The sequence below is a fragment of the Columba livia genome, chromosome 23, assembly GCF_036013475.1.
Source record: "Columba livia isolate bColLiv1 breed racing homer chromosome 23, bColLiv1.pat.W.v2, whole genome shotgun sequence".
Lineage (NCBI taxonomy): Eukaryota > Metazoa > Chordata > Aves > Columbiformes > Columbidae > Columba > Columba livia.
The window spans coordinates 2,812,467-2,837,108 of record NC_088624.1 but is presented as its reverse complement, the minus strand read 5'-3'; the positions used below and the strand labels follow the sequence as shown (position 1 = coordinate 2,837,108).

Genomic DNA, 24,642 nt, shown 5'->3' with positions numbered 1-24,642 from the left:
GAGCAGCAAGAAAATCTTTGGGAAAAACAATTACAACACACCTGCCATTTTTTTTTTCCTCCAGTAACCATAGCAATAATCTTTTGGTATCTCGGGTTTACGAGGCAGCTCTCGAAAGCCTTGGAAATTGCGAGCGGCTGAATCCTGCCGGGTGCTGAGCGGGTCCTGGAGGGGAGGGCACTTGAGCATCTTGCAGGAGCAGAGCCCTGAATGGTTTTCAACCACGTAACCTCCCACCCCGGCGAACTCCTGGTGCGTGTGAGCGTGCGAGCGCTGCCCTCCCTTGAAGTGGTTAACTCAGCTGTGAAGCCTTCTATCAGCCGTAATAGCTTCAAGGTGGGGAATAAAAAATGGAGAGTGTTTAAATTGTTAATGGGTTTCATGTTCTTGTCACTGTTGAGGGTTTGTTCCCTTTTATAAACTCATAGTTTTTGGTTGACATTGCTTTTATGTGAGCCATCAGCCGGTTGGTGATGGTGTTCCTGTGTTAGACCATTACTGCCGGATTGTATTTGCAGTAAAGAAAGAGAATGGAGGCCGTAAATCTACAGCCAGAGATTTAGGGCTCTGTTTCCCTGCAGTTTAGGTCCATGTGCTCGCGAAGTCCATTCTCCTCGGCAGAATTATGCCCCTCGGAACGCTCCGCGCTGGCGGACGGTGCTCGGAGCCACGGAGGGGACGGGGACGCGGACCCGGAGAGGGTGATGGTTTTATTCTGCTCAGCCCCCAACTTCCATCAGAAAGGGGAAGGCGAGATGAGGACAATCGCTGCGGGCAGGGCAGATCCTGCTCTGGCTCAGGACGGGCTGCGCTGTGCGTTAACCCCCGGGCTCTGCGCTTCGGGCTGCTCGGCGCACCCAGCACAGGGGTGGCCGCTGCCCTGAGGATGTGCCAGGCACAAGTGCTGTCCCCGGGGTGTCCCTGGCAGCCCCAGGCAGGGAAACGCCACCGCACTGAATCGCATCCCCACGGCCCACAGGTCTTTCTTCTCACCCGCTCTCCAGCGACGAACAGTTTGCACCAGGAATTGTCTGGATGGTAAACTGGGGAGCTGAACCCATGTTCGCCCATTAAGGGGGTTGGATGATCACGAGCTGTTGGTCCACACTGAGCCTCAAATCTGGGCCTTAAAAGACCTGATTTTCCCATGGCTGGGACTGGTTCCTCCCCACCCGAGTTACTGGTCCTGGTGCCCCAGCCCAGGGCAGGGTGGTTTTGCTCCTGTGGGCAGAGCAGGGCCAGAATTTCCTGCACCCGCTGCCCTCTGTGTGTGTGTATGCGCATACATATAGACATATGCATATATGCATATATATATTATCATAAGTGAGGGCTGAGCACATTACTCAAACCTCAGCTTTTCCCTCAAGTCCGTTGTTTACAGAGACAATGCCTGTCCCTAGGGCTCACTCCCATAAAACCTTATTATCATATATTCCAGGGCATAAACTTGAGACGTCAGCCCCGCGCGCTGCTGCCGAGCGCAGGCGGCCTCGTTTTGTCTTCCATTTTCTGCTGGTTTTATTCTCGCTGCTGCAGGTTTTATTTTTGGTAGGATATTTGATCTGCACACTGATGCACTTCTTACTCTTCTAAAAAGACGGGAAATCCTGGGAGACTCTTAATGGACCCTGAATACCTTTATCTGGAGCCTGTGAAAGGTTTTAATACCACGCAGGCAGCACCATCCCCAAACCTGCCTTCCCAACCCGTGCACTTGGCTGCTGCCTGAGCCGGTGAATCGGCGACGGGGACGATGCCGGGACCTCCGGGTGTCGCCTGTCACCAGGCCAGGCTTTGCTGCCATAAACCACCATGGATGGCCAGAAAGCGGGAGCGCTGCCCCGTTCCGAGCCGCCCTGTGAACGCTGCTGCGGTCGGTCACTGAGCGAGGCCATGTCCATCCTCCCTGTTGTGTCCTGTCCGCAGCGCGGGGCCGCTCGCTGCTGCGTCGGAGCTGCTGGGGACCAGGTCTCACGGACGTGTTTTCTGAGGACTCCCCTGCGCCACTTGTCCCCTCCCCTCTGCAGTGACACCTCAAGCCGTGTGGAAATGGCTCTGCCAGCCTCTCGCCTCTCTCTCCAAGGCCAATCCAGCATTATAATACAGTAACACCAAAAAAGCACCTCCTTTTACTCCCCCCACCCTGTTTCATTCTTTTTTTCCCCCTTTTTCTTTTCTTAATTCACTGTCTAGTGAGTTTCTGATTGACTCAAAGACCAATTAAAGTAAAATTTAATGGGAGAATAGATTAACTCCCTGAGGTTCCCCTGCCATCCATCACATTTTTATAGCAGGAGCTGTGAAGAAGCTCATAACTTCATGCTGTGAATGTGATAATAAAGAGGGCACGGCGAGGATTCCGATTTACTGCTGGGCTGATGTGCACCGGGATGGGATTTAGCGCCCCAGTCCCATCCTCCTTTGATTTGGACAGAGGTCACCAGATCCAGGCCCGGCACCGGCTCTTGGTGCTGGATGCTGGGACAGGCGGTTGGATCCCGTGCGGCTGCGGAACCGGCTCTGCCATCGCGGGATCCATCTCATCCCGGTTGCTAATAGTGACAGGTTGGAAATGAGGTGGGGTCTGGGGGGCTTTGCACCCCCCTGCCTACACCGCTGCCCTGGAGTCCCCGGAGATGTGCGTGTGACGCTGTCCCTTGCCATCGAGCCAGGCGCCAGCAGTGGCAGGGACGTGGTGACAGGATAAGTGACATGCCCAAGGCCACGCAGGACACGGGTGGCATTGCGGCCGCGGGAACCTGGCGTGACCCCACTGCTCCGCAGCGCTGGGGCTGCCAGGGGACGTGTTTCCTCAGCCGAGGGTCAGGAGCAACGTGAGGGTTACAAAGACCTGTGTTTCCTCTGGGACGGGTTATAAAGGGGCTGTGGGGGGAGAGCGAGGGGGCAGAGACAGGAAAAGATGCATCTCCCCTGGTGGGTTTCGGTGAAAGGGTCTGTGTGTGCAGCAGCGATGAACTGAAGGAGAGGGAGAATTTATCTGGAAATAATAGAAACTATTTGTTGGATTTTCTAGGCTGAAGATCTGGAGTTAATCATTATTCCGTGAAACCCTGAATGATGTTTCTCGCAGCTTTCCTACATAGATAGTGTTCCGGTGGGAGTGCTCCGAACGGTATTTTGTCAGGCGCTATCAGCAGTATTGAGCCAACCTGAGCACCCGATTATTAATCCTTTTCTCCCGGTGACGTGACGGCAATCGATGGCTGAACAAGCTATTGAAACTGCAGCAATCAACTGGGCTCCGGTTCATCCAATGGGATCCCGACTCTGGGCTTGGCTGGAAGAGGGAATTTTAGGCAGGGCTGAGCTTGGTCCGAGCTGCGCCCGTGGTGCTGGGCCTGCTGTGGACACCGCGCGTGGGAGCGGGAGCCACGTCCTGCCTGCTGGCACGAGGATTTAAGATGTTGCAACACCCTGTATTTCACGTGCATTAATGCTGTTAATTAATTACAGGCAGTAGCGCATCTTATTGCCTCAGATGAGTTAAAATAAGCGATTTTTGCACTTTTACGTGCAAAGGATCCTGTTACATGCACATGCATGAAAACACGTGTGTGTGTGTGCGTGGGTATGCGCACACTGGGGCTGTTCCTGCTGTGAGGTTTCTCCACGGGAAGCTGCGTTTCCCCTCCTGCCGCTGAGGTCTGTGGGGACGCGGTGGCCGTGGGGGGGGCAGAGCCATCTGCTGGTGGCAGGAACCTGGGCACTCGCGCAGGTGAATGTCACCGGTCACCTGAGCGTGGGCTCAGTCCTGGAGGGGACGACGGGAGGGCAGAGCTTGGGGACGAGCCCGTTTCACGACGCGGTGGCCGGGCTGTGGCCGTTGCCTCCCACCAACAGCGTGAAAAACCGAGCTGAGAGGTGCGACAGTGCCAGCCGAACAGAGCCGTGGAGTCGGGAGCAGGGAGGGCCCTCGGTTTCGGGATTTTCTGAGAGCCTCTGCACCAGCTCAGCCCTACGCAATCACCGTGGTGTTCAAAACTGGCTCCTCTTGCGCCCGTGACCCATCCCAGGATGCTGGGGCGGGAGAGGGGGCTGGAAGAGCCACTGGGTCTCACCCCATGTTGCTGAGAGATACTCAATGCTCAGAGAGAGGGGGAAACCTCAGAGATCCCTGGGCTTTGCTCCCAGAGCTGCTGCAGCGTGGTCCTGCACGGCTGCCGGGGCTTTGCGGTGCAGCCAGAGCTCTGGGCTGGAGCTGGGCCCGATGCTGGGTGACCGATGCTGGGTGACCGATGCTGGGTGACCGATGCCGGGTGACTGCCCGCAGTCCCCTCCAGTGCCCAGCCCAGCACCCCCTGTGGGGCACAACCCGTGTGGGGAGGGCCATGGCGGCTGTCAGCCCCCGCCAGCGCTCGCTAATCAGGTTGGCCGGGAAGGTGGGTGGGTGATGGATGGGCTGCGGCCCCGGCCCAGCCCGGCGTGTGCGGAGACACTCCCTGACCAGCAGCTGCTGCGCTGGTGCCTTGTTAAGGGTCTCTCTCGGTGACATCAGCCATACATCAACCTGGCTGATGCCTTTGATTATTTGGACAGCTCTTGGCATGATGAATCGTTGGGATTGATCTGTCTTTTCTTCGCGTTCGCTCCTTGCCCTGTCTCTCCCAACTCTCTCTGCTCTTCAACTACAAATCCTTTAGAGGTTAGCGCCTTCCAGGGCATCCCGCTGCAGCAGCTCCGGCACCTAAAACGTGGCGCTGAGGAGTCTATTTGCTGTGATATAATAAAGAGAGGCTGAGGTGGGGTGGCAGGGAAGGGCAGGTAGCACCGAGCTGGCCCTGGGGAGAAGTGACAGCTGGGGGGACAATTCTGTCAATGTATTGCCGCTTGGTGATCCACATGGCATGACTGCTTCGAAAAGGGGTGAGAAACGAGTGTGTCTCAACTAACCCTGACGCTGTTGCAGCCCGGGGAGGCTAAAGCACAAAATGCTTTTGGGAACCTTTCCCCTCCTCCCTGCGTAGCAGTAATTACCCCTTGCAGCTCGTGCTAATTGCTGGATGTGTGTTTGTGGCTCGTCAGGATGCTGCGCTGCTGGGTCTGGTGGTGGCGTGTGTGTGGTCACTGTCCTGCATCTCCCCGTCGCATCTTCTCCCGGGTTGTGGTCCAGCTGCTGTCCCAGCAGCCCTGTGACCAACCGGCATGTTACCTGAGCCGCAGCACCGTGGGGGTATCGTGGGGCAGAGCCGGGGTCCCCGCACTGGAGCATCTCCCCTGCCCGTTGCTGCAAAGCTGCACTTCTCTGGGGCCGGGAGCCGCACAAACACGGCTCTTTTCTGCTTTCCTTGCCGGGTGCTGGGAAGCGGCTCCCCGGGCACACAGGGCTGAGCAGCCGGCACGGGCTGTCTCTTTGCATCGCTTTGAACTCTTATCTGTGGCGTCTCCTGATTTTCGCTGGAGCAGACGGCTGAGCCCCATGCGGGTCCTGATAACCTTTCTCTCGTTCATTAAGGGCCCACTTAGTGCTCTGCAGGACTGAAGAGAGACAGTCTGGAGGAGAGTGGCAGCACAGGGCTTTTAGCCTGGGTAATGCAAAACTTCATCAATAACCTCCAAACACAAACCCAGAACTTCAATACAACCCTAGCGTTCCCCAAACTACCCCCAAGGACAGACAAACCTGCAAGGTTAGGACAGAGCGTCCCCTCGTGAGCTGTTGTGCTTGGGGAGGGTCAGTTTGCCCAGCAGCACGGGCAGATTAACTCTTTTGGGCAAGGACCACGTGCTGGGGTGATGGATGAGATGTTTTTTCCTCGTTCCCAACCGCTGCTGGTGCTGCGGGTGTGCTGGTGGCAATGGCCTGTCACCGGCAGCCCGCGGGGTGGCATGGGGACGGCCACGAGAGCCCAGGGACTCAGTTCAGCAGCTCAGCCCCGGGACACAGAGCTGGTGCAAGCGGGTGAGGTGGCCACAGGCTCCCACTGCCCTCCTGGTGCCGCTGCGGCACGTGGGACCTCCAGGGGTCCCAACACCCCCCTGGCTGCGGGAGCCAGGACCCACTGACCCCCCGTCTCGAGTGGCTTGTTCTGATTTTCAGCCCAGAGGGAGCTGAGCCAGAGGCGGAGGGGAGGGAAACACCCCTTAAAAATTGTCTAGGTAATGGAAACAACCTTAAACTATCATATTTCAAGCATAACGCCATAATAAAAGTAACAGGATAATGATTTTTTTCAGTCCAGATATTAGAGGCCCAGATATTGATTGGTTGTTTCCCTTGTCGTTCTCGCCTCTGATGGAACTGCATTTTTTGACAGAGAGTGCAATAAAATGTACAGTTTCCAATTTGAGAGCCCTATAAATGTCATCTCTACATGCACGGTTACAAATTCTTCATGATGTTCCTCTCCCTCCCCTCGACGCCGAGAGGGTCCTGGGGGACGCAGGAACACACACCAGCTCCTTCCCGGAGGAGAAAGTTTGCGGTGAACCCGTCCCAGCCCCATAAAGATGAACAGACGCTTGGTTCCCGGGGGAGAGCTCTCTTGGGGTTGGAAGGACCGAGGTTACGGAGTTAATATATCTTGTAGTTTTCAGATTTATAGATTCTGGGGCAAATTATCAAGCTTGCCGCAGCCCCTGGTTGTTTGGAGTTGAGCTGTCAGGAGCTTCCAGTTTGACTCCACTGCTTGGAATTGTATTTTGAATGTTTTTCCTGCCAGAACTTGGTACTTTCTGGGCAAAGGTCTGAAGAAAAGCTGAAAATTTACAGGGGTGTCAAGGGACAAATGCAGAGTGGTGGCATATGAAGGCCCATGAATAACACGGTGGTGTATGAAGTTACGTGAGCCCTTTTTGCTCTGCACTCATATTTTTGGGGGTTCGGTTTGTTTAACGGCTCGACGCTCTGCCCCGTCTGGGGCAGAGAGGCGGGATTTTCAAAGGAGGCTGAAGAAGCGAGTGCTCCCATTGCAGGAGATAAGGTATCTCCTGCCCAGATAAGCCCTTTGCATCTTCCCTGGGGAGGTTTGGGGAGGACACAGCCCGAGCGCTCCGGTATTTTGGGGTCAGCTGGGGGCTCCGCGCAGCCCGGCTGTGGGCACACGGGGCTGGACGCTGCCCCACGGGCCGGTCCTGCGGGGCCAGGCTGCCCCGTGCTGCCGCGCTCCCCCCGAGGCTGGTATTCCCCTTTTTAAGCTTGATTTTTAGACCCCTGAACAAACCCAGAGCTGGAGAAGGAGGCCGGTCACAGGTGTCTCAAGTGAAGGAGCCAAAAGCAGGGAAAAGCAGAGCAGCCTGATGAATGTGCTGCTCCTCCGCTGCAAAAATAACAATAATCAGTTTTATATAAATCTCTTTTCCACAAAGAGACTTGAAAGCACCAGCAGCATCCCCAAGGTGCAGGGGGTACCCCGGTATGGGTAATGAGGGCAGTCACCTTCCATGAGATACGCTCGCGCTGTGACCTTCCGTTAGGTTTAATGCAACCTTTTTATTTCTTTCCAATAACTCTCCAATCAGTCAGCACTCTGCCAGGTTTCCTCTAACCTCAGATCACAGTCTCATAACCGGTTTTGGGGCTTTTATTGGTCTCCGAGGTAACCGGAGCCATTAAGCTCAGTGTTTTGATTTGATGAGAGACGTTTCAAGGGTCTCGGTGTCTCTCCCACCTTTGCCCAAAGATTTCAGCCCTGTCCCTACACCGGGAGTTGGGATTGCAGAGCCCAGCCCTGCTGTTCCTCAGCTCCAGCCTTAGTACTAAAGGGACGCAGAGCCAGCACTGAGAATTTACCTTTTTCTCCCCATTTTCGTAGAGCGGGTTACATGCGGTTAGTGCCAAACCCCAAATTGGAGCCTTTCCCCAGTGGGTGCTGGAGGTTGGGTTAAGGTCCCAATGTCACCCCTGGGTCCTGAACCCCTGAGCCAGCCTGGATTTGTAGCCAAGGACACATCTGATTAACCACATTTGGTGCTTTTTGTAATAAACTCCTGATCTATAGTGTCCTGGATTTATCGCTTGGTGGGTATCTGAGCTGTAATAAGAAGCAGCTTCTTTTTTGGACCCAGCATTCTTTATACAGCCCTGTCACTTTCTTATATTTCCAGAGGTGGGATACAGCCAACCTGATCAATACTTTATTTTATGTCCTTTTACCAATAATTTTTTTAATCATAGTGTGTTTCTCTCATCCCCCACCTTTGGGTAAATAATTACAGGCAAGCAGTGCCGCGTTCAGCACTTTTTAGCCAAGTGTGCAGAGGAAAAGCGATGAAGTCAGGAGAGGGAGGGCAGGAGCTGGGCCCCGCGCACCCCAGTGTCCCGGTCACAGCAGGGACAGGGGTGGGACGAGCCAGCTGCCCCAAACCTGTGGCAAACTGTCCTTCCCAACCGGCCGGGGGTCACCGGAGCCCCCTGAGCCCTGGGGACAGGGACGGAATGGGGGACACTGCCACCCTGCCAGCCGTCCCATGTCCCCGGCTGGGGTGACGGTGGGTGGGGGGACATGGGGCCAGGGGAGGCTGAAAGGTCTGACCCGTCCTGCCCAGTCTGACCTGTATGACACCAGACTGGGAGCTGACAGAGCCCAGTTTTACCTCCAGGTCTTGTTTTAGTACCTCTTTGACCCTGCCCAAGGGTATTTCCTTGCTAGTCACCTCCTCTCCAGGCTTTTTTTTTTAGGATAAAACCCTCCATGGTTGGGACCAAAGGCTCTGAAAGCTGTTTTCCCAGGTGACAGAACAGCCCCTCATCTTCCTGCATCTTTGTGCTCCTGGGCATCACCCCCAGGACGGGGGGTCCCCAGGGCAGGGGGGACCAGCACAACCCCTCTCTGAGGGGACAGACCGGGCAGAAGGTGTCCCTTGTCCCCTGTTCCCTGTCCCCTGTCCCCTGTCCCTTGTCCGCTGTCTCTTGTCCCCTGTCCCCTGCACCGCGATGCTCTCGGCTCCCGGCTCCAATCCTGGGCTTCTGCTGCTGCCTTGTGGCGAAGCCCCGGAACGGCACGATCCCCCCCGGCTCCCCAGCCCTGCCCGGGCAGGCGGCCCCAGCCCCGGGGACCCCCAGCACCCCCAGGGACCGGGGCAGGGCGGGGGGGCTGCACCCCGGCCGGGGTTCCCCGGCTCCCCCCGTGCTTCACCCCGGCCATCCCTGCGCTGACCTTTGCCAGGGCCTTTATAAGTCAAAGTGGGATTTGTGTCTGGGAGCCCTTCCCGGAGACCGTAAATATGCCAGAAGAGTGATGGAAACGCTCCATTTTAGTCGTATGTGTTTTTAAAGACCCCAAATGTAACCCTGACATCAAGACGGGAATTCATGGGATATTTATGGTGTAAAGCTTTTTTTTCTCCCTTCCTCTTCCCCTCGACTTCAGTGCCGTCGCTACTCAGGAATAAACTGACCCCCACAGTGATAACGCCCCTCTCTGCTCCCCAAATTCAGGGGTGTTGCCTGGGCTGCCCATCTCCTGGGCTGGCCCGGGTGTCCCCTCCCTGCAGGGGACAAGGTGAAAGGGTGGCCGGGCTGGGGGAGCCCCGCTGGGCTCCGGGCTCCTGTCTGGAGGGGAAGGATGGTTTCACATGTCTCAGCCACGCTAATCCTGTTTATACATCGCCGGGTGACGCTTCGTCCCCCGGTGTGACACCGGTGATTCATGTTTGGCTGGTGAACCGCCCCAGCCCTCAGCTCCGCTGGTGTCTGGAGGGAGAAGGCGATGGAGCTGGCGAGGGCTGCGATGGGCTCTGGCTCAGCGTCCCGCGGGCGGCTGTGATGGTGGGGACAGTGGCGCTGGTGGCCAGGGCTGGGTCCCCAGGTGCCCCGTGTCAGCGCTGGGCGCAGGGAGCCCCCCCGCCCTCCTGCTCGCTCCGGGGCTGCAGGGTGAAAGCTGAAAGTTGAAGAGTCCAAAACCATCAACCCCTGGCTCTCAGCTTGTGATGGGAAATGAAAATATTTGGATAAGCCTCGATATGGAGCTGCTGCTATTTACAAACCTTGATCCTGTGGCCTGCACATCAAAAGGGCTCCTTTTATAAAGCGCTCTCTGCTCTCCCCGCTCCGTTTTCAGGCTGTCAAGGGCATTATTTGATGTTCCTCTTTTGTTTGTTTACATTAATTAAGATGGGCAAATCCATCACTGTGACTTTCTCCCTCGGCGGCGGGGCCGGGGCACACGCCTGCTGCAGGTGTTCGGCGGGTTCTGTTGGGCGGGTGATAAAACACACATTTGTTCTCCAGGTCGTGTGGACAGACTGACACTTTCCCCGATAAAAACCCACCCTCCCACCCCCAGCCCCGACACCCACCCCGCCCCACGGTGACAAATGATTTTCTTATCTGGAACAAGGAAAAGCAGTGGCCAAGTTTCATCTCCGCTTCCCGCCCGGATGCAGGGGGCAGCGGGGTGATGCCACCGCGCTCGGCGCTGCCCGACGCGCCGCGACGGCCGCGGATGGGAGGACTGGTGTCCCCGGTATGCACCAGCGCCCGTGCCAACTGCGTGGAACGCTGAGTTTCCCCCCCGCTTCGCCCCATTGCGGATCTGCCCCAGGTGTGCTGTGTCCCCCGGCATCTCCAGCTTTGCCCAGCAGGGTTTGCCACTGCCCTGCCGTGGGGTTGTGCCTCAGGGGATGCTTTGCCATCCCAAGTGCCCAAGAAGTGCACTTTTGGGCACAGTTTAAATGAGCGAAGCCCAAGGCTGGGCCCAGCTCTCGGCCTTGGCACGGGTTTGCAAGGGGAAGGTTGTGCAATAGCAACTTCAGTCTGATCAGTGGACAGACAAGAGGCAGCGTGGGCTGATGAATTTTGCGTGGGACAGGGGTGTTTTTCCAGCGGTTTCCCTCGTGTCGCACAGAAAGTTGTCTGGACCGCAGGTGGGTGCTGCTCAGGGCTGCCCAGCGCTTGCTCCCGCCCGCGATGCTTTACCATTGCAGTTCAGTGCTCCCAAAAAACTTGTCCAACCTTTAGCATTTCCCAGCTGTCTCCCTTAAACAAGCATCCTTAATTTTGTGTTAAATACTCCAGTTTCCTAGAAATGGCTTTGCAGAGATAGACCACGCTGATACTTGGATTGTAGGGCCCGGAGCCTTTCCAAGAGGAAGCAGCTTGCTCTTTTTCCCTGTTCTTTTTTTTGTTTGAAGGAGGTAACCGGCACTTCATTTATCTGTGGGTTTGTTATGACTCTGGGCTAACAGATACCACACTTAGCAAACTCTCACTCTTCACTAATGGAAGATACTTTAATCTAATTGCCCCGTATCACCCAACACCGGAGCCCGAGCATCCTCCTCCCCGAGCTCTCCCCGCGGCCGCGGCCCCGTTTCCAGTCCCCACATGGCTCCGTGCCCGGCACCGCGGGGCTGGGAGGACTCACAGACACCGACTGCCTCGTGTCAGCCTCGCCTGGGCGTGCCAGACCCCGGAAAGAGCCGGGGAGCGGGAAACGAAATTAGAACCCAGCGGACGGGAGGTGGAAGTTGCTGGAATAACGGCGATGGGCTGGGAAAAATGAGGTGTGAGCTCCCAGGTTCCGCTGGCCACAACGAGCTCTGGCTCCTCGCAGCGCGGGGGGGCGGGAGGATGATGCTTCGTTTGGGGGTCCCCACAGGATGCTCCCCCGGAACCCGGCCCTGCCTGGCCCGAGGCCGCCGAGGATGGAGCCGATGGGGGTGATTGAAAAACCCACAGATATTTCCTTGGAAAATGAGGCTTTAAGAGAATTGTTAAGACTCCGGAATAAACACAAGCTCCCAAAACTTGTTGCTCTCCAAAGTCTGAAGCAAGTCCTGTTAGTCCCAGGATTTCTGGAAGGTCCTAAACCAGATTTAACGCCGCAGAGGCGCAGGGAGAACTTTTCTCCGGTTTGATTTACTGCAGCAGTTTAGTTCACGTTCTCATGCAGAGCCAGAAACTGGGAGAGGCAACCTCTGGTTTTGTTCCAAATTTAGCAGAGGAGACGAGGTTTGGGAGGATGAGATGCACCAACTGGAAGGATGTGATAACCAGGAACCTTCAACTCCATCCCATCACGTCTGATAATACTTCCTTTGTTAAATAAATCACCTTGAAATTTCATAGGATTTAACGTTTTTCCCCTCATAGATCCATCAATTTAAAAGTAAATTTATTTTACCAATAAAACTCCAAACATTGCTTTTGTATATTTATATTTGAATTTCCGTCTCAGGCCATATAATGTTTTGCATTGGCTGTGAATAAAAGTTAATAATCACTTCCTAAACCCCACAGCTTTCACCATTTTGTGACATAATACAAAATTTAAGTACCCAAATAAATGTTTGTTAAGCTACATAATGACCTAAATATTTTTTGGCATAGAAATAGTGTGTTCTGCTGGTTAACCAAGAGAAGCGTTAAATTGACCATAACTTTATCAACGTGTTTTAACAGTTACCAGCTTTCCTTAAGAAAGCGAATAAAGAGTACAAATGCAAAACAACATTAAAATGGACTATTTCAATCAAAAAGTCTTGCTCGATGATTTAAATCATCATGAAAATTGACGGTTTAAATCATTTTGAGTTAAATCAGCCCGCCCAGGGCTCCGGTTCCCGCGTCTCTGCCGGCACGGCCGCCACCCAGAAAGCGCTTTCATCACTCGGGCTCCTGCCCGCGGGAGCCCGGGGCTTTAAAAGGAAACATCTTTGTCGCAGAGCCGCGCAAAGCGGATCCGCTAACGAGCTCCAGACGCTCGGGAGCCGCGGAATCCAGCTCCATGTTGGGAACGGCCAAGGGACCCGGGGCGGCGGTCGTTCCGTTCACCTGCTGCCAACCGCGCGCCCTGGGCGCTCTGCGTGCTCCACGGGGAGAAAATCACAGGATCCCAGGATGTCATGGGTTGAAGGGACCTGGAAAGCTCATCCAGTGCAATCCCCCCATGGAGCAGGAACACCCAGATGAGGTTACACAGGAAGGTGTCCAGGCGGGTTGGAATGTCTGCACAGAAGGAGACTCCACAACCCCCTGGGCAGCCTGGGCCAGGCTCTGCCACCCTCACCAGGAACAAGTTTCTTCTCGAATTTAAGTGGAACCTCTTGTGTTCCAGTTTGAACCCATTACCCCTTGTCCTATCGTTGGTTGTCACCAAACGCCCGTTTCTCTCTAGATTGGGGAGCGAGCTGTGGGAATGCGGCTCTGCAGAGCCCAGGCTGGGCACCCGGAGCCCCGCTCTCCGACAGGGACAGGGAGGCACTCAGAAATCTCTTAAGCTCTTTCAGTTTTGCAGAGTGTGCATCTTATAAAAAACAAAACCCAAAAAACCTCAGACAAAAAGCCAGAGTATCTGGGGAAAAGCTCTTTCTCAGGGAGGGGCTGCTCAGTCCTGGTGGCTCCAGAGCCCGGGATGCTGCGGGGAGAATGTGGTCACATCGGGCTCCTGCTCCACCTATCTCATGTCCCAGCCCCTGGTCCCACTCCTCGTCTACACGTGTGTTTAATTGTGGCTGCGGACAGACAAGACACTAAAAACCCTTGTCAGGCACTTAGGACAGAACAAGAGCACATGGTGCAAAGCCGCCTGTCAGCACAGATCGCCTGGGCCAGGCCAGGCGGGCAGAAACAGCCCCGAGGTTAGGCCTGCTCTGAAATTCATTTGGGGAACATCTCTCCCAGCTGGTGGTGGCTCCCGAAGGCATCCTGTGCCTGTTCCTGTTCCTGTCCCCATCCCTGTGCACATCCCTGTCCCTGTCCCCATCCTCATCTCACAGAATCACAGAATCCCAGAGTGTCAGGGGTTGAAGGGCCCTGGAAAGCTCATCCAGTGCAATCCCCCCATGGAGCAGGAACACCCAGATGAGGTTACACAGGAAGGTGTCCAGGCGGGTTGGAATGTCTGCACAGAAGGAGACTCCACAACCCCCTGGGCAGCCTGGGCCAGGCTCTGCCACCCTCACCGGGAACAGGTTTCTCCTCATATTTAACACCTCTTGTGTTCCAGTTTGCACCCATTGCCCCTTGTCCTGTCACTGGTTGTCACCAGAAGAGCCTGACTCCATCCTCCTGACACTCCCCCTTTCCATATTGATCCCCAGGAATGAATCCCCCCTCAGTCTCCTCTTGTCCAGCTCCAGAGCCCCAGCTCCCTCAGCCTTTCCTCACACGGGAGATGCTCCACTCCCTCCAGCATCTTTGTTGCCCTCCTCCTGGTTGCTCTCCTGTCTTGTGAAGCACCTGGTGCCTCCTCCCAAGGGGGGTCCTGATCTGTTTAGATGGGGTTGATGCATCAGAAAATGCAGGAAATCTGGAGGAAAAAGCCCCAAACCTGCTGCAGATCCCCATGGATCTGTGTGGAGCAGACAGCACCATGTCCCGCGGGGCCGGGGGGACCCTGACGTGTCGGCTCCGGGAGAAGAAGCCGTCAAACATCGCTTGTATTTCCATGAGGGTTTGCTGGTGGTTTGGCTTTTTTCTAAACAATATATCTGTATCCAGATTGGCAGTTGCTCTAGCACATTCATTTTGCAGAAAGGCCTCCCTAAATGGGAAAAGGATAATTTATACTGACATAAAGCACCTTTATTTGGATATAACTATCTACATTAAGGAGGTTGGATTGCTCTCGCCGTATCAGGATGGTGTAGTTGAAGCTCTATTACTCGGATATAAGCTATTCCTGGCTCTGCTCCTGATTTATTGGGCTGGCACAGCTAGGCTGGGTGTGTCTAGATTCATGTTGTGTTGATATCAGAAAATCAACGTTTCTTTCGTAATCCAAGGTATGTGATGTAAATCAAGAGGGCTCCAGGGAAGGCAGGGGCATTTTATCAGTGAAAAACGAGAGCAGAAGTGAGCCCAAGGGGAGGATTTACCCGAGAATATGCTTTTATCATTTTACGACCTGTTGATTTTACTTTTCTAACAATTACTCAGAAGTAGGAAGCAAGGAAAAAATAGACCTGAGCCCAGATGAAAGGGAAGTGGGAGAACCAGGCTGCTCGTTTGAAATGCGAGAGTTTAATGAATACGGGAAGGGCGGTTTCCTCCCCCTCGCCGCCTCCAGCCCCGGCAGGACCTTCCTCATCCTCGCCGGAGCCACGACCACGAGGCGGCGATTTCCAGTGCCAAATGTGGCACTGTGTTAAACCAGCGCCATGGAATCCAGTTTGGTTTAACAAGACGCAGGCCTAACCCACAGCCATGCTGCCCATCGGCGGTGTCCCCGTCCCCGCGGGTGTCCCCATCCCTGCGGCGTGTCGCTGCGAGGGCACCGGAGCCCCTGCCGAGGAACCACCACCGAGATGCCTTTTGAAACAAGACAACCCAGTAGCTCCATGACAAACAGCAGTTGGGACTAATTACCTGCAAAATTTGCTTTTAAAGAGTGGTGCTGGGTTGGAATGGTGGAATAATGATCCCGCTTAGCGCTGCGCTGGGGTTTAAGTCTTGGGAAGTGCAAATGGCAGCTACTGGTGCTCTCGGCAGCCAAGTAATAGGGGGCTGCCTGCTGTCCAGGGAAATGCTGCTAAATATACCTAAAATGAGCCAATCTCATTCCCCAATACTTCTTGTGAGCTTCTTGACTTGCTGTGGCTCAGGTCACCGAGGAGGTGCTGCCAGACTGGCTGGCACGTGGGAGAAATAAACCCATTGTCACTGGGGAGCAGCTCCCACCAGCTTTCTGGGCTGGTTTTATTCTTTCTCCGGGATATGCACGCTCACCTGGTCCCCAGCAACAGGATGGCTCCTTCTCACCCCTTCCACGAGCAACCTCACCGACCTCTTCATTATGTGTCCGTACCGGGATCGCAGCAGTCTGGGTTCGCACCAGGCCGGGAAGAACGAGGCAGTAGGTTTGGGCTGTGGATTTGATTTTGCGGTGCCCATCCTGCTCCCCTGCCCGCATCCCCCTTCCCGCCCCACACACACACATCAGGGGCGCAAGGGAAGGTTGTTCTTCATGTGAAACACAGCTCTGCAGTTACAGGAGAGAAACCGAGTAGCAATGAAAACCCTCAGGGAAATCATTTAATATTTCCAGCCTTCTCACATGGGTTCTTGACACTCGGGTCTGCGGAGGGGAAAAGCTGATTTATGCCGTCAGTCGTCGGGCGATGCGGAGGTGGGGTCAGGCGCGGGCATCCCTCATCTCTTCCCCGGCACTCGCGGATCCCTTGGGCAAGGTGGAATCAAAGCATTTCAAATGGTAGAGGTCACGAGAGTGACACTGTAAGAGGTAAAAGAGCACAGCCTCCTGCCTCCTATGGAACGGCTGACACCTATATATCTTCATATTGCCATTGTTTCCGCTTGAAAAATTGCATGTCGTTTGTTTTACTTTTTCCTAACCCTCCTCTCTCCTTAAATCCTCTCGATTTTCCGCAGTGATCTATAGGAATCGTTTGTGTCAAGGCTGGCGATTATGTGGTACAGAATTTTTATAGGAATCAGGGGCCTAAGCCGGGCTTTAGCCAACAGGTGTCTGGTCTTTCAGCAGCCTGTGGATCAAACCCAGGTGTGCTCTGGGCCGGGCCCAGCGGCTCTCGGGCACGATGTTGAGGTGCTGGGTGGCTGAGCATGGCCAGGGGGACAACGGGACGGCAAACGGGATGGGTTTGGACCCTCAGACCCCACGTGGATGGGGCAGACGGTCCCACGAGGGACCAGCTGCCCTCACCATCCTCCCCACACCCCTCAATGTGGTTCGGCTCTCAGGCTTGGCTTTCTCAGGTGGTGCCGGGACATCGGCGAGAGCCAAATATTTGTCCGAGTACCCTCCAGGTGAGCTGGTGTCTGCACAGCTGCCCAGATGTTATTACTTATCCATCGGCTTCTCTGCGTACCGCCGCGCAGGGCCGGGCGAGGGTTGGCTATTGTCAGAGCGCACATTTCAGCGGCGTTTAAATAAACCCATCGGGTTGCACGTCTCGTGAACTTTCCCATTCCATCCGTCTGCACCGAGCCACCCGTGGAAGGAAATGGATGAGGCCTTCAGAGCCTCGCCAGCGCCCGGAAAATGAGCCAGTCCGGCTAACGAGGAGTGGTGGCCGGGGGAGCACACATGAGCGGTCCGCTGGGCACGGAAGGAAAGCTGAGCTTAATGAAGTCCCTGTGCCCGTGTCCCTGCGCGTGGACAGGAAAGGACGGGTGGTTTATAACTGTTTATTGGAGTTAATGGTAATAAATTCCTCACTTGTGATGCATTAACTTTAATGTTTTCATTACGTGATGATTTAGGTTTTCCCTTTTCACGTTGTAAATCATGTTGTCCCGGTAGCACAGCAGGTCGAATGTCTGACATAATGTTATGTTTGGGGGAGAGAAATAACAGAGGAATGAGTTACACAGAGTATATATTTATATATTTCATACATTGGGCTTGATTTTTGTGGAGGACTTGAAGAAATGGAGTCCTGGGGAAGCCGGGGCCGGACGGACAGACAGACAGACCCGCCTGAGCAGGGATGCGCGAGATGCGGCTGCGAAGGGCCCGTTTCCATGGCAACTGCCCAAATCCACTCTGTGCCGAGGGGGTTTCTTTTGCCCTCCCTCTTTGCTGAGTGTGAGCCCTTGGCTAATGAGCTGTGCAAATAGATATTGAGATTTAGTGGGTTTTATTTTGCAATTATAGACTTAGTGATTTGGAAGGAAACTTTTGGGCCAAAGGCTCTGCCTCCTCTTTGAATTTTCTTGATTTTTTCTTCTTCCTTTGGCAAAGTTGGTTGAATTTCAAACTTGCTGTTAAATTTTCCAGACAGAATTAAAAACTAAAACACCAATAAAAGTGAGAGGCTTTTTTCCACCTTCTCGGGCTAAATCCCAGCCCAACGTGCAGTCAGCTCTTTGCCATTGACTGTCTCTTGTTTGCTTATCAATCATCAAACCCACAGTCACGGACTCCTCCGCAAAAACAACAATGAATCCAACACTAACTCGGCGCCTAACAAAGCTCCATCTGTACGTCCCCTGTTTATTTGTGTTCGGTCATTAATTGAAGTCCATCGAGGACACTGGGGCGATGCAGTGCACTGGGCACCGTTCAGCCCCCGGTGAGAATCGTGGTTAACTCGAGCGGCTCCCATGGATTTGGGGTTTGCTCCTGGCTGTCAGCACTTGTGAACCGCTGCCTGGGACCAGTTAATCTTGGTCCGTGCCTTCAATACTGGTCTGTACTGGTGCGTACAAGAGCACATTCAGCAATTCCCACCCATCCCCAGGGCCACTCGGGGTCGGGATTTTGGGAGGGCTCTGGGTTGGGTGTCTTGGAGCATCCAAGAGCTCCCGGACTTGAGGACGACGGATCCCGAAGCCGAGCGCAGGGCTATTTCAGTTGATAATTTCCCCTCGATGATATGTTGCCATTGATTTTTAGCCGCCTCCTGCTTGCTGACCAGCTTTCAATCTAGGTAGTTATCCCAAGGTGGATGCCTACACTCCGAATTTTGCTTACTAGCCTCTTCTGAAAAGTCAAGCTGAAGCCCAAATAAATCTTCTCTGCTGTGCCTTGCCTTTTCTTCGTCTACTTTCTTATTTTCCTGCTCAAAAAAATGCAATAAAATTAGCCTGGCACAAGATGTATTTCATGTGATCCATGCTGACAATTGTTTAGTTCCCCATTCTCTTGGAAACAGTTGCTCATTTTGTCCCCGTTGTTATAAATGATCCCCGGACATTCCCAAGGCGCTGGAAGGTTCGGCAGCCTTCCCAGGGCCTGAACAACCAGGGGGACCGAGGGGACGGAGGGTCCGGGGCCACCGGGGCCACCGGGGCCACGGGCTGTGACCTGGGGTGGGGGGACAAGTGTCAGGGACCCAAGGGACCGTGGGGACAGATGGTGGCTCCTGTCCCAACCATGGGGATGGAACTTTAGTTAACCCGGGCGGAGGTTGGGTGCTCTGCACCCGTGTGGATCGTGATAGGAGAAGCAGAGATGCTTTCAGGATCCTCTTGATCTTAGAAAAAGGGAACGGTTTCAATACACGGAGCATTATTCTGCCACCAGAGACGAAGGGAGCGTGGCTGCAAACAACCCCGTGGTTTTGCACGTATGAAACTGGTGTTTGAATAGACCCCACATGCCGCTGGGCAGTGGCCATTGGGGCCACCAGCAGCCCATCCTGGCCCCATTCCTGCACAGACCTGGGTGGCGGGGGAGATTTCCAAAAGCTTTCAGCATTTCCTGAGCTGGACTCGCTTTGAAGGCGGCGGGAGGGGTTGTTTTTCTCTTTCTGACTGTTTTTTTTCTCATTAGCTTCAATGGAAAAAGAGCGCAGCCAGCACGGAGGGCTTTGGGAAATCACAGCCCATCGTGCTCGCCTTTGAAATGCAGTTGGGTGTTCCCTGCAAAGTCCCCGGGAGCAGATTCTGCTCTTGGCACATTTGAGCCTGGTGAATAAACGGGAGGACGGGGAATTAGCTGTAACCATCGTGCCCCCGCGCTCCGTCCCTTTGAAGCGCGGGTTGATGTGACAGCATGGGCACCAACGCGGCCCCCGGGCGTCCTTGGCTGCGGCTCCGGTGACATTTTGTGCAGCTGGTGTGTGTGACTCAGACAGCGACGGGGCGAGAGCTGAAATCCAGAGGTCCTTGAGGACACGGTGAGGATGGGGCTGAACAGTCACGGCGCTCAGCAGCCAAACTCCTAGAAACTTTGCCCAGAAGATGCTGTTTGGTCAGCAAAGGCAGCGGCTCGGTGGGTGACCTGCGCCCACCCTGAGAGGAACCTTCAGGAGCCCCCGGGGGATGCAAATCACAGGAGGGCTTGAGGTGCAATAAAAAGGGAAAGGAAGGAGCTGGTGGCGCTGGGCAGCGTTGCCTGTACCAGTTGTATGCTGGGGGAGACGCCAGGGACCACCGAGACCCTCCAAACCCAGTCGCACCGAGAGGGACCGCGTGTCTCAGAGAGCACAGATGTCTCTCTCACATTAATTTAAGGCCTTTCCTTTTTCTGTTTTTATACACGGTGAATGTCCATTAGTGGTTGGAACAGATGAGCTGGTGACGGGCTGGCTTTTCCATCCCTTGGAGCCCTGGAAGATGTCGTGAGCTGTGATTTACCTGGGCCAGATAAACCCCTCAGAGCCCAGAGACCCGCCTGGGGCTGGGCTCCCTCACCTCTCTGCGTCTTCTGGGTGTCCATTAGGACGGCTAAAAGAAATCAAAACCCCCAAGGGCTGGCTTTGCAGGTTAATTCAGCTGTTTGCTGCAGGCAAAGGCCATCTGGATTGTTGTTAGGGACAGGCTGGGGACATGGCGGGGACGGGGACACCCCGCGTAGCCCCAGCCCCACTCACCCATCTCTGGCAGATTTGATCTCCCCGGGTCCCGTTCGCAGGGCTGCGTTAGGGTCACAGCTGCCGCCTCCGTGTCACAGCCTGTAAAACTTCACATTTCCAGAGCCTCGTGCAATCGAATCAGCCTCACAACCCCTCCTTAATCGTATTAGTCTGTCTGAGCAGCCACTGAGCATTTAAGAAGGGAGTCTCCTTCCATGTGGATTTTCCTGGGAAACTGAGGCACAGCGTCCCTTGCAGAGCAGGAGAGATTTGGGATGACCTGAGGAGCTGCCAGCCTGGCAGATCCTGGGCCCCAGGGCCACAAATCACCTTAATCGCTGGATCTGCTAATGTGCAAAATCAATCTCAAAGAGGGCGAAGCACAATCGAGCAGGTCCCGGGGTCCTGCCTGCTCGCGGGCACCGGGAAATGATGGTGAAGAGAGAAGATGTGGGGCTGGAAGGGGCCATTGCTGGTTCCCATTGTGTCCATGCTCCTTCTCCTCTTTGGGTGCTCTTTGTGGTGTTGAAAGGTGCTTGCACCCCCCAAATATCTCTTGCCAACTGAGGAATGAGCGGGAAGCACAACCTGAGGATGAGCGGGGTGGCCGGACACGTCCCTGCCTTGGCTCAACCGGCACGCTGCCGGTTTTCGGGGGGGACGGGGGCAGAGGGAAGCCCCATGCTGCTAATGTACTGAAAGTAAATGAAATTAAATAAGCGAAGCAGCACTCGCGGCTCCTGCCTTCCCCCCTGGGTAATTCAATTCGAGCGCTCGCGCTGATGGGATCTCGCCGGGGCTGCCTCCGTCACCCCGCTGGGGCCTGGATTCTTAACGTCTAAATAAAAGTTTCACTCAAGCATTTGTTATTCTCCTGCCAGCGGGATCGGCGAGCTGGCGTTGGGCACATTAATGTAATATTCATACTCGCAGGGTCTGCCTGCGCATCCGGCAGCACCGTCCCATTTTCATAATTATAAATGTCCCATAAAGTGACATTTAGATTTGCATTAGCAAAAGGGGTCAAGGCTTGGATTTGAGACAACAACATGCTTGTTTACGAGTCAGATGCTCGGTGCCATCCGAGAAAAGCCTGAGCACGTTTGTGCTGTCACCTGTGCGGGAGGACGGGCGGCAGGTCGGTGCCCCGGGAGGTGACAGCGCGGGGACATTGGCTCTTCAAGGGGTTGAGCCGGGAGCTGCGTGTTGGGGAGACACGGTGACAATAGGAGACAAGCTCTTGTGACCTGGGACTCTGGGAAGCTCTTCACCCTGAGAAATCTGCTGAGGTGGGCACGGGCGAGCTGGTTAGTGCCATTTCATTAGGTGCTTTTTCTTGTGCTTAGGACAAGTTGTGATGGCAGGAGCTGAGCACCAAGCTGGGGGACGTCCTGGCCCTGACGCTTTGGGGATGGACCATGATTTTCACCTCTTCTGCAGAGAAAGGGGCTGAAAAGGTGCTGGGGGGGTTGTGCAAATGGGAAATCCCAAAGCTTTGCTTTGCTTTGCTCTGTAGGGTTGGAAGAAATCACCCCAAGGCCTGTTCGAGACTCAGGGAGCGTGTTGAAGCAGGGATATCTGGAGAAGAGGTCTCGAGGTAAGGCTTGGCAAGTGCATCACGACAAAAGCTTTCAGAATGCAAGTTTTCAGATCAAGAACAAGCAGGAAAACACATATTTTCTGCAGATTTGTCTGTAGGCACCTGCAGAACCTTTCAGGCCTTTCTTAGGCACCGCACACGCAGGGACGGCACAGCCTGAACTTCTTCTCTTTTGCAGATCATCAAACCGCACAAAGATTAAAACCCAGAAATTGAATTAAGCAACAGCCCTGTCCTCTAAGGCAAGATGTGCCCTTCTAACGAGCAATACCTAATGGGGATAAAATCCTGGTGAAGACAAGGTAGTTCGTAGCATCACACACATTAGCGAGTTGAGATAAGGCCTGTGAGTCAGCCTCAGGTTTATCTTGATTTTACTGACTCTTGTGAAAGCTACAAATTATTTCCCCATCACTCAGATTTTATCTTGATTTATTCACTGTATGACAGGCGGTGTGAGGCAAGAACAGCCCCTTTTTCCTCATGAGCTCTAGAACTGACCCTGTGCATGTTTTAGCTTGTTCCAATCACCCAGCAAAAGACATTTGCTTAAGCCTCAGTTAGGGAGATTCAACCCAAAGCCGTGTTCCCTCCCAGTGAGCAGGACTAAGGGTCACAGCAGCTCAGCCCAGCTCAGCTAAGCTCAGCCCAGCCTTGTAGGACAGGCTGGTTCTCCTTTACTTGGTTGAGGTTTTGTATCCAAATCCGCTCGCCTGAATCTCTGCCAGAAATCTGCAGGGGTTTGTTGGGAAAACATCCTTCTTTCCCCTAAATATTCTTCTGAAGCATACAATGAAAGAACATAAACTCGTATTTTGTTACTCTTCTGTTGTCCTTTTCTTTCTAGAGCACAGCTTCTTTGGGTCGGAGTGGCAGAAGCGGTGGTGTGTCCTCAACAGAAGGACCTTTTGCTACTACGCCAATGAGAAAAGTAAGTGGTGAGGGATGTGCTGTGGGTCCCCGGGCTGTGGGCAGGCCCGAGGACGGGTTAATTAATATCTGACAAGAGAAAAGTGTAGCCCACGGGGCGGCTGTAATTCCCTGTTGAGGCACAAGATGCAGGTTCTCCTCGAAAGGTCTCCCAAACACCTTTGTAGGCATGGAACAAGAGAAGACAGCACAGGAACAAAGCTGTGTGTAAATAAAAACATGTACCGAGTTTTCCATTAGCCATCAGCTGGACTTCAGCCCTCTCGGTGGCTGTATATAATCCGTGTGTCAGTGTATATAAATATTTTGCAGTCATGCTCCATCAGGTACGTATAAACAGACAGCTAATATCTCAGACAGAGTTTGGCGTGATTAGATATATGGCCTTCCCCTGCTTCACCTATCCAGAAACGTGGCGTGAAAGCAGCTTATAAAACACACACGTAAACCCTTGGTTTGTAGTGACCAGTCTGCAGTTAGGACAGGATTAAACTCCAGTGGGTCTGTGTTCTTCTCACACATCCTTTGGCTGAGGATCTTGAGCTCTTTTGAGTTCCAAACAAGCGTCCCACCGCCTCTCCCCGGCATTCCGTGGGGAATGAGCAGCTGTCGTCTTCCAAATGAAGACAAGAGAGTCAAGCAAACCTCTTATCCATGGGCTGAAATCCTTCTATAGGGCCTGACCTCACCCCTGGACGTTTTGTAAGAATCTGAAAATCCAAAAAAAAAGGTTCAGAGCCTGCCTGAATCGTACTCCCACGCTTCCCCAACAAGATTCATAAGGAAATAACGAGCTGGGGTAAATAAAGCCGCTCAGATGCCTGCGGGGAGGTTCCCTCTCTGGCCCCGCTGACACCGGCCGTGCGTGTGCATCAGCGAGATCTGTCTGCCAATTCTCAAAGGCCCCACTAAGTATTTCTTCCTGTACGCCAGCCCGTTAATTCCTTACCAGCAGAATAATAATTGATATCATATTTCCCCGAGTACACGGTGGTCTCTGCTTCATTACAACCAGCTCATCTCGTGCAACCTCCTGACCCCGCAACCTTCCGCTGGCTGTCGGCAGTCTCCTGGGGCTGGAAGGGGCATCCTCTTTACTGTGTCTTGATGAAGATTTTATAATGTTCCCTTTGGATTTCCGGGGGGCGCACGTGCTTAGACTGATGGGTTCTTTCTGGCCGTTTCCCACTGACATGTGGTGTTTCTCGGTCTCCCTGCGTGGGTGACAGACACCTGCACCAGCCAGCAGTACTGTGAGCTTGAGAAAAAGGTGCAAACCCCACATTTAGCACATTTCTCTTCTTCTAGGCAAACAACCTAAAGGCACCTTCTCCATTGAGCACTATAGCGCCCGCCTGGCTTTCCATCTCCGCAAAGACTCTCGAAAAAGATGCTGTTTCGAGTTAACCTGCCCTGGTAAACGCACCTATGAGGTAGGAACTGGGGGAAGAACTGGTTTGAGCACTCAGTTCAAAAGCATGTGCTGCTGGGTCTGGGTGCAGGGCCAGGGAGGCTGTGAACCCCCAAACCCCCCCGAACAAACCGAGCAGCACTGCAGAAGGTGCCGCTGCTTCTTCTTGGTGGGTCATCTCACCATGGACCTTCCCTTGGCACAAGAGCCACCCTGGGCTCTCTTAGCACTTGTGGGGCAGGAGGATTAAGTGAGAACATGGATTAGAAGCAGTAGAGCACTGGGTTTGGAAAGCCCATTTTTAAACAAGCAGTTCAGAGGCAGGTTAAATTTAACCTTCTGGTGTTTTGGGTATCCAGGGAGGAGCCTAAAAACTGGTGTAATGAAAAACCTGGCCCAATCCACAAAGTCTGCATGAGAGCCCTCCTGAGCTTCAGGGAGATTTTGGATATAGATAGAGTCTTGCTTCAGAGTCAGTGTAATATATTCAGTGGGGATCGTGGTTTTCATCTGAATT

General features: G+C 54.0%; 1 protein-coding gene across 2 annotated transcripts in view; it reads left to right on the top strand.

The window, feature by feature from the left end:
• The window catches only part of SKAP1 (src kinase associated phosphoprotein 1), a 127,825-nt gene that overhangs the window by 82,807 nt on the left and 20,376 nt on the right, over positions 1–24,642 (top strand). For both annotated transcript variants that reach the window (XM_005508283.3, XM_065039728.1), the window contains 3 exons: positions 21,701–21,781; positions 22,632–22,715; positions 24,023–24,147. In XM_005508283.3, coding sequence (XP_005508340.2) covers positions 21,701–21,781; positions 22,632–22,715; positions 24,023–24,147 — 290 coding nt within the window. The remainder of the gene's footprint in view (positions 1–21,700; positions 21,782–22,631; positions 22,716–24,022; positions 24,148–24,642) is intronic.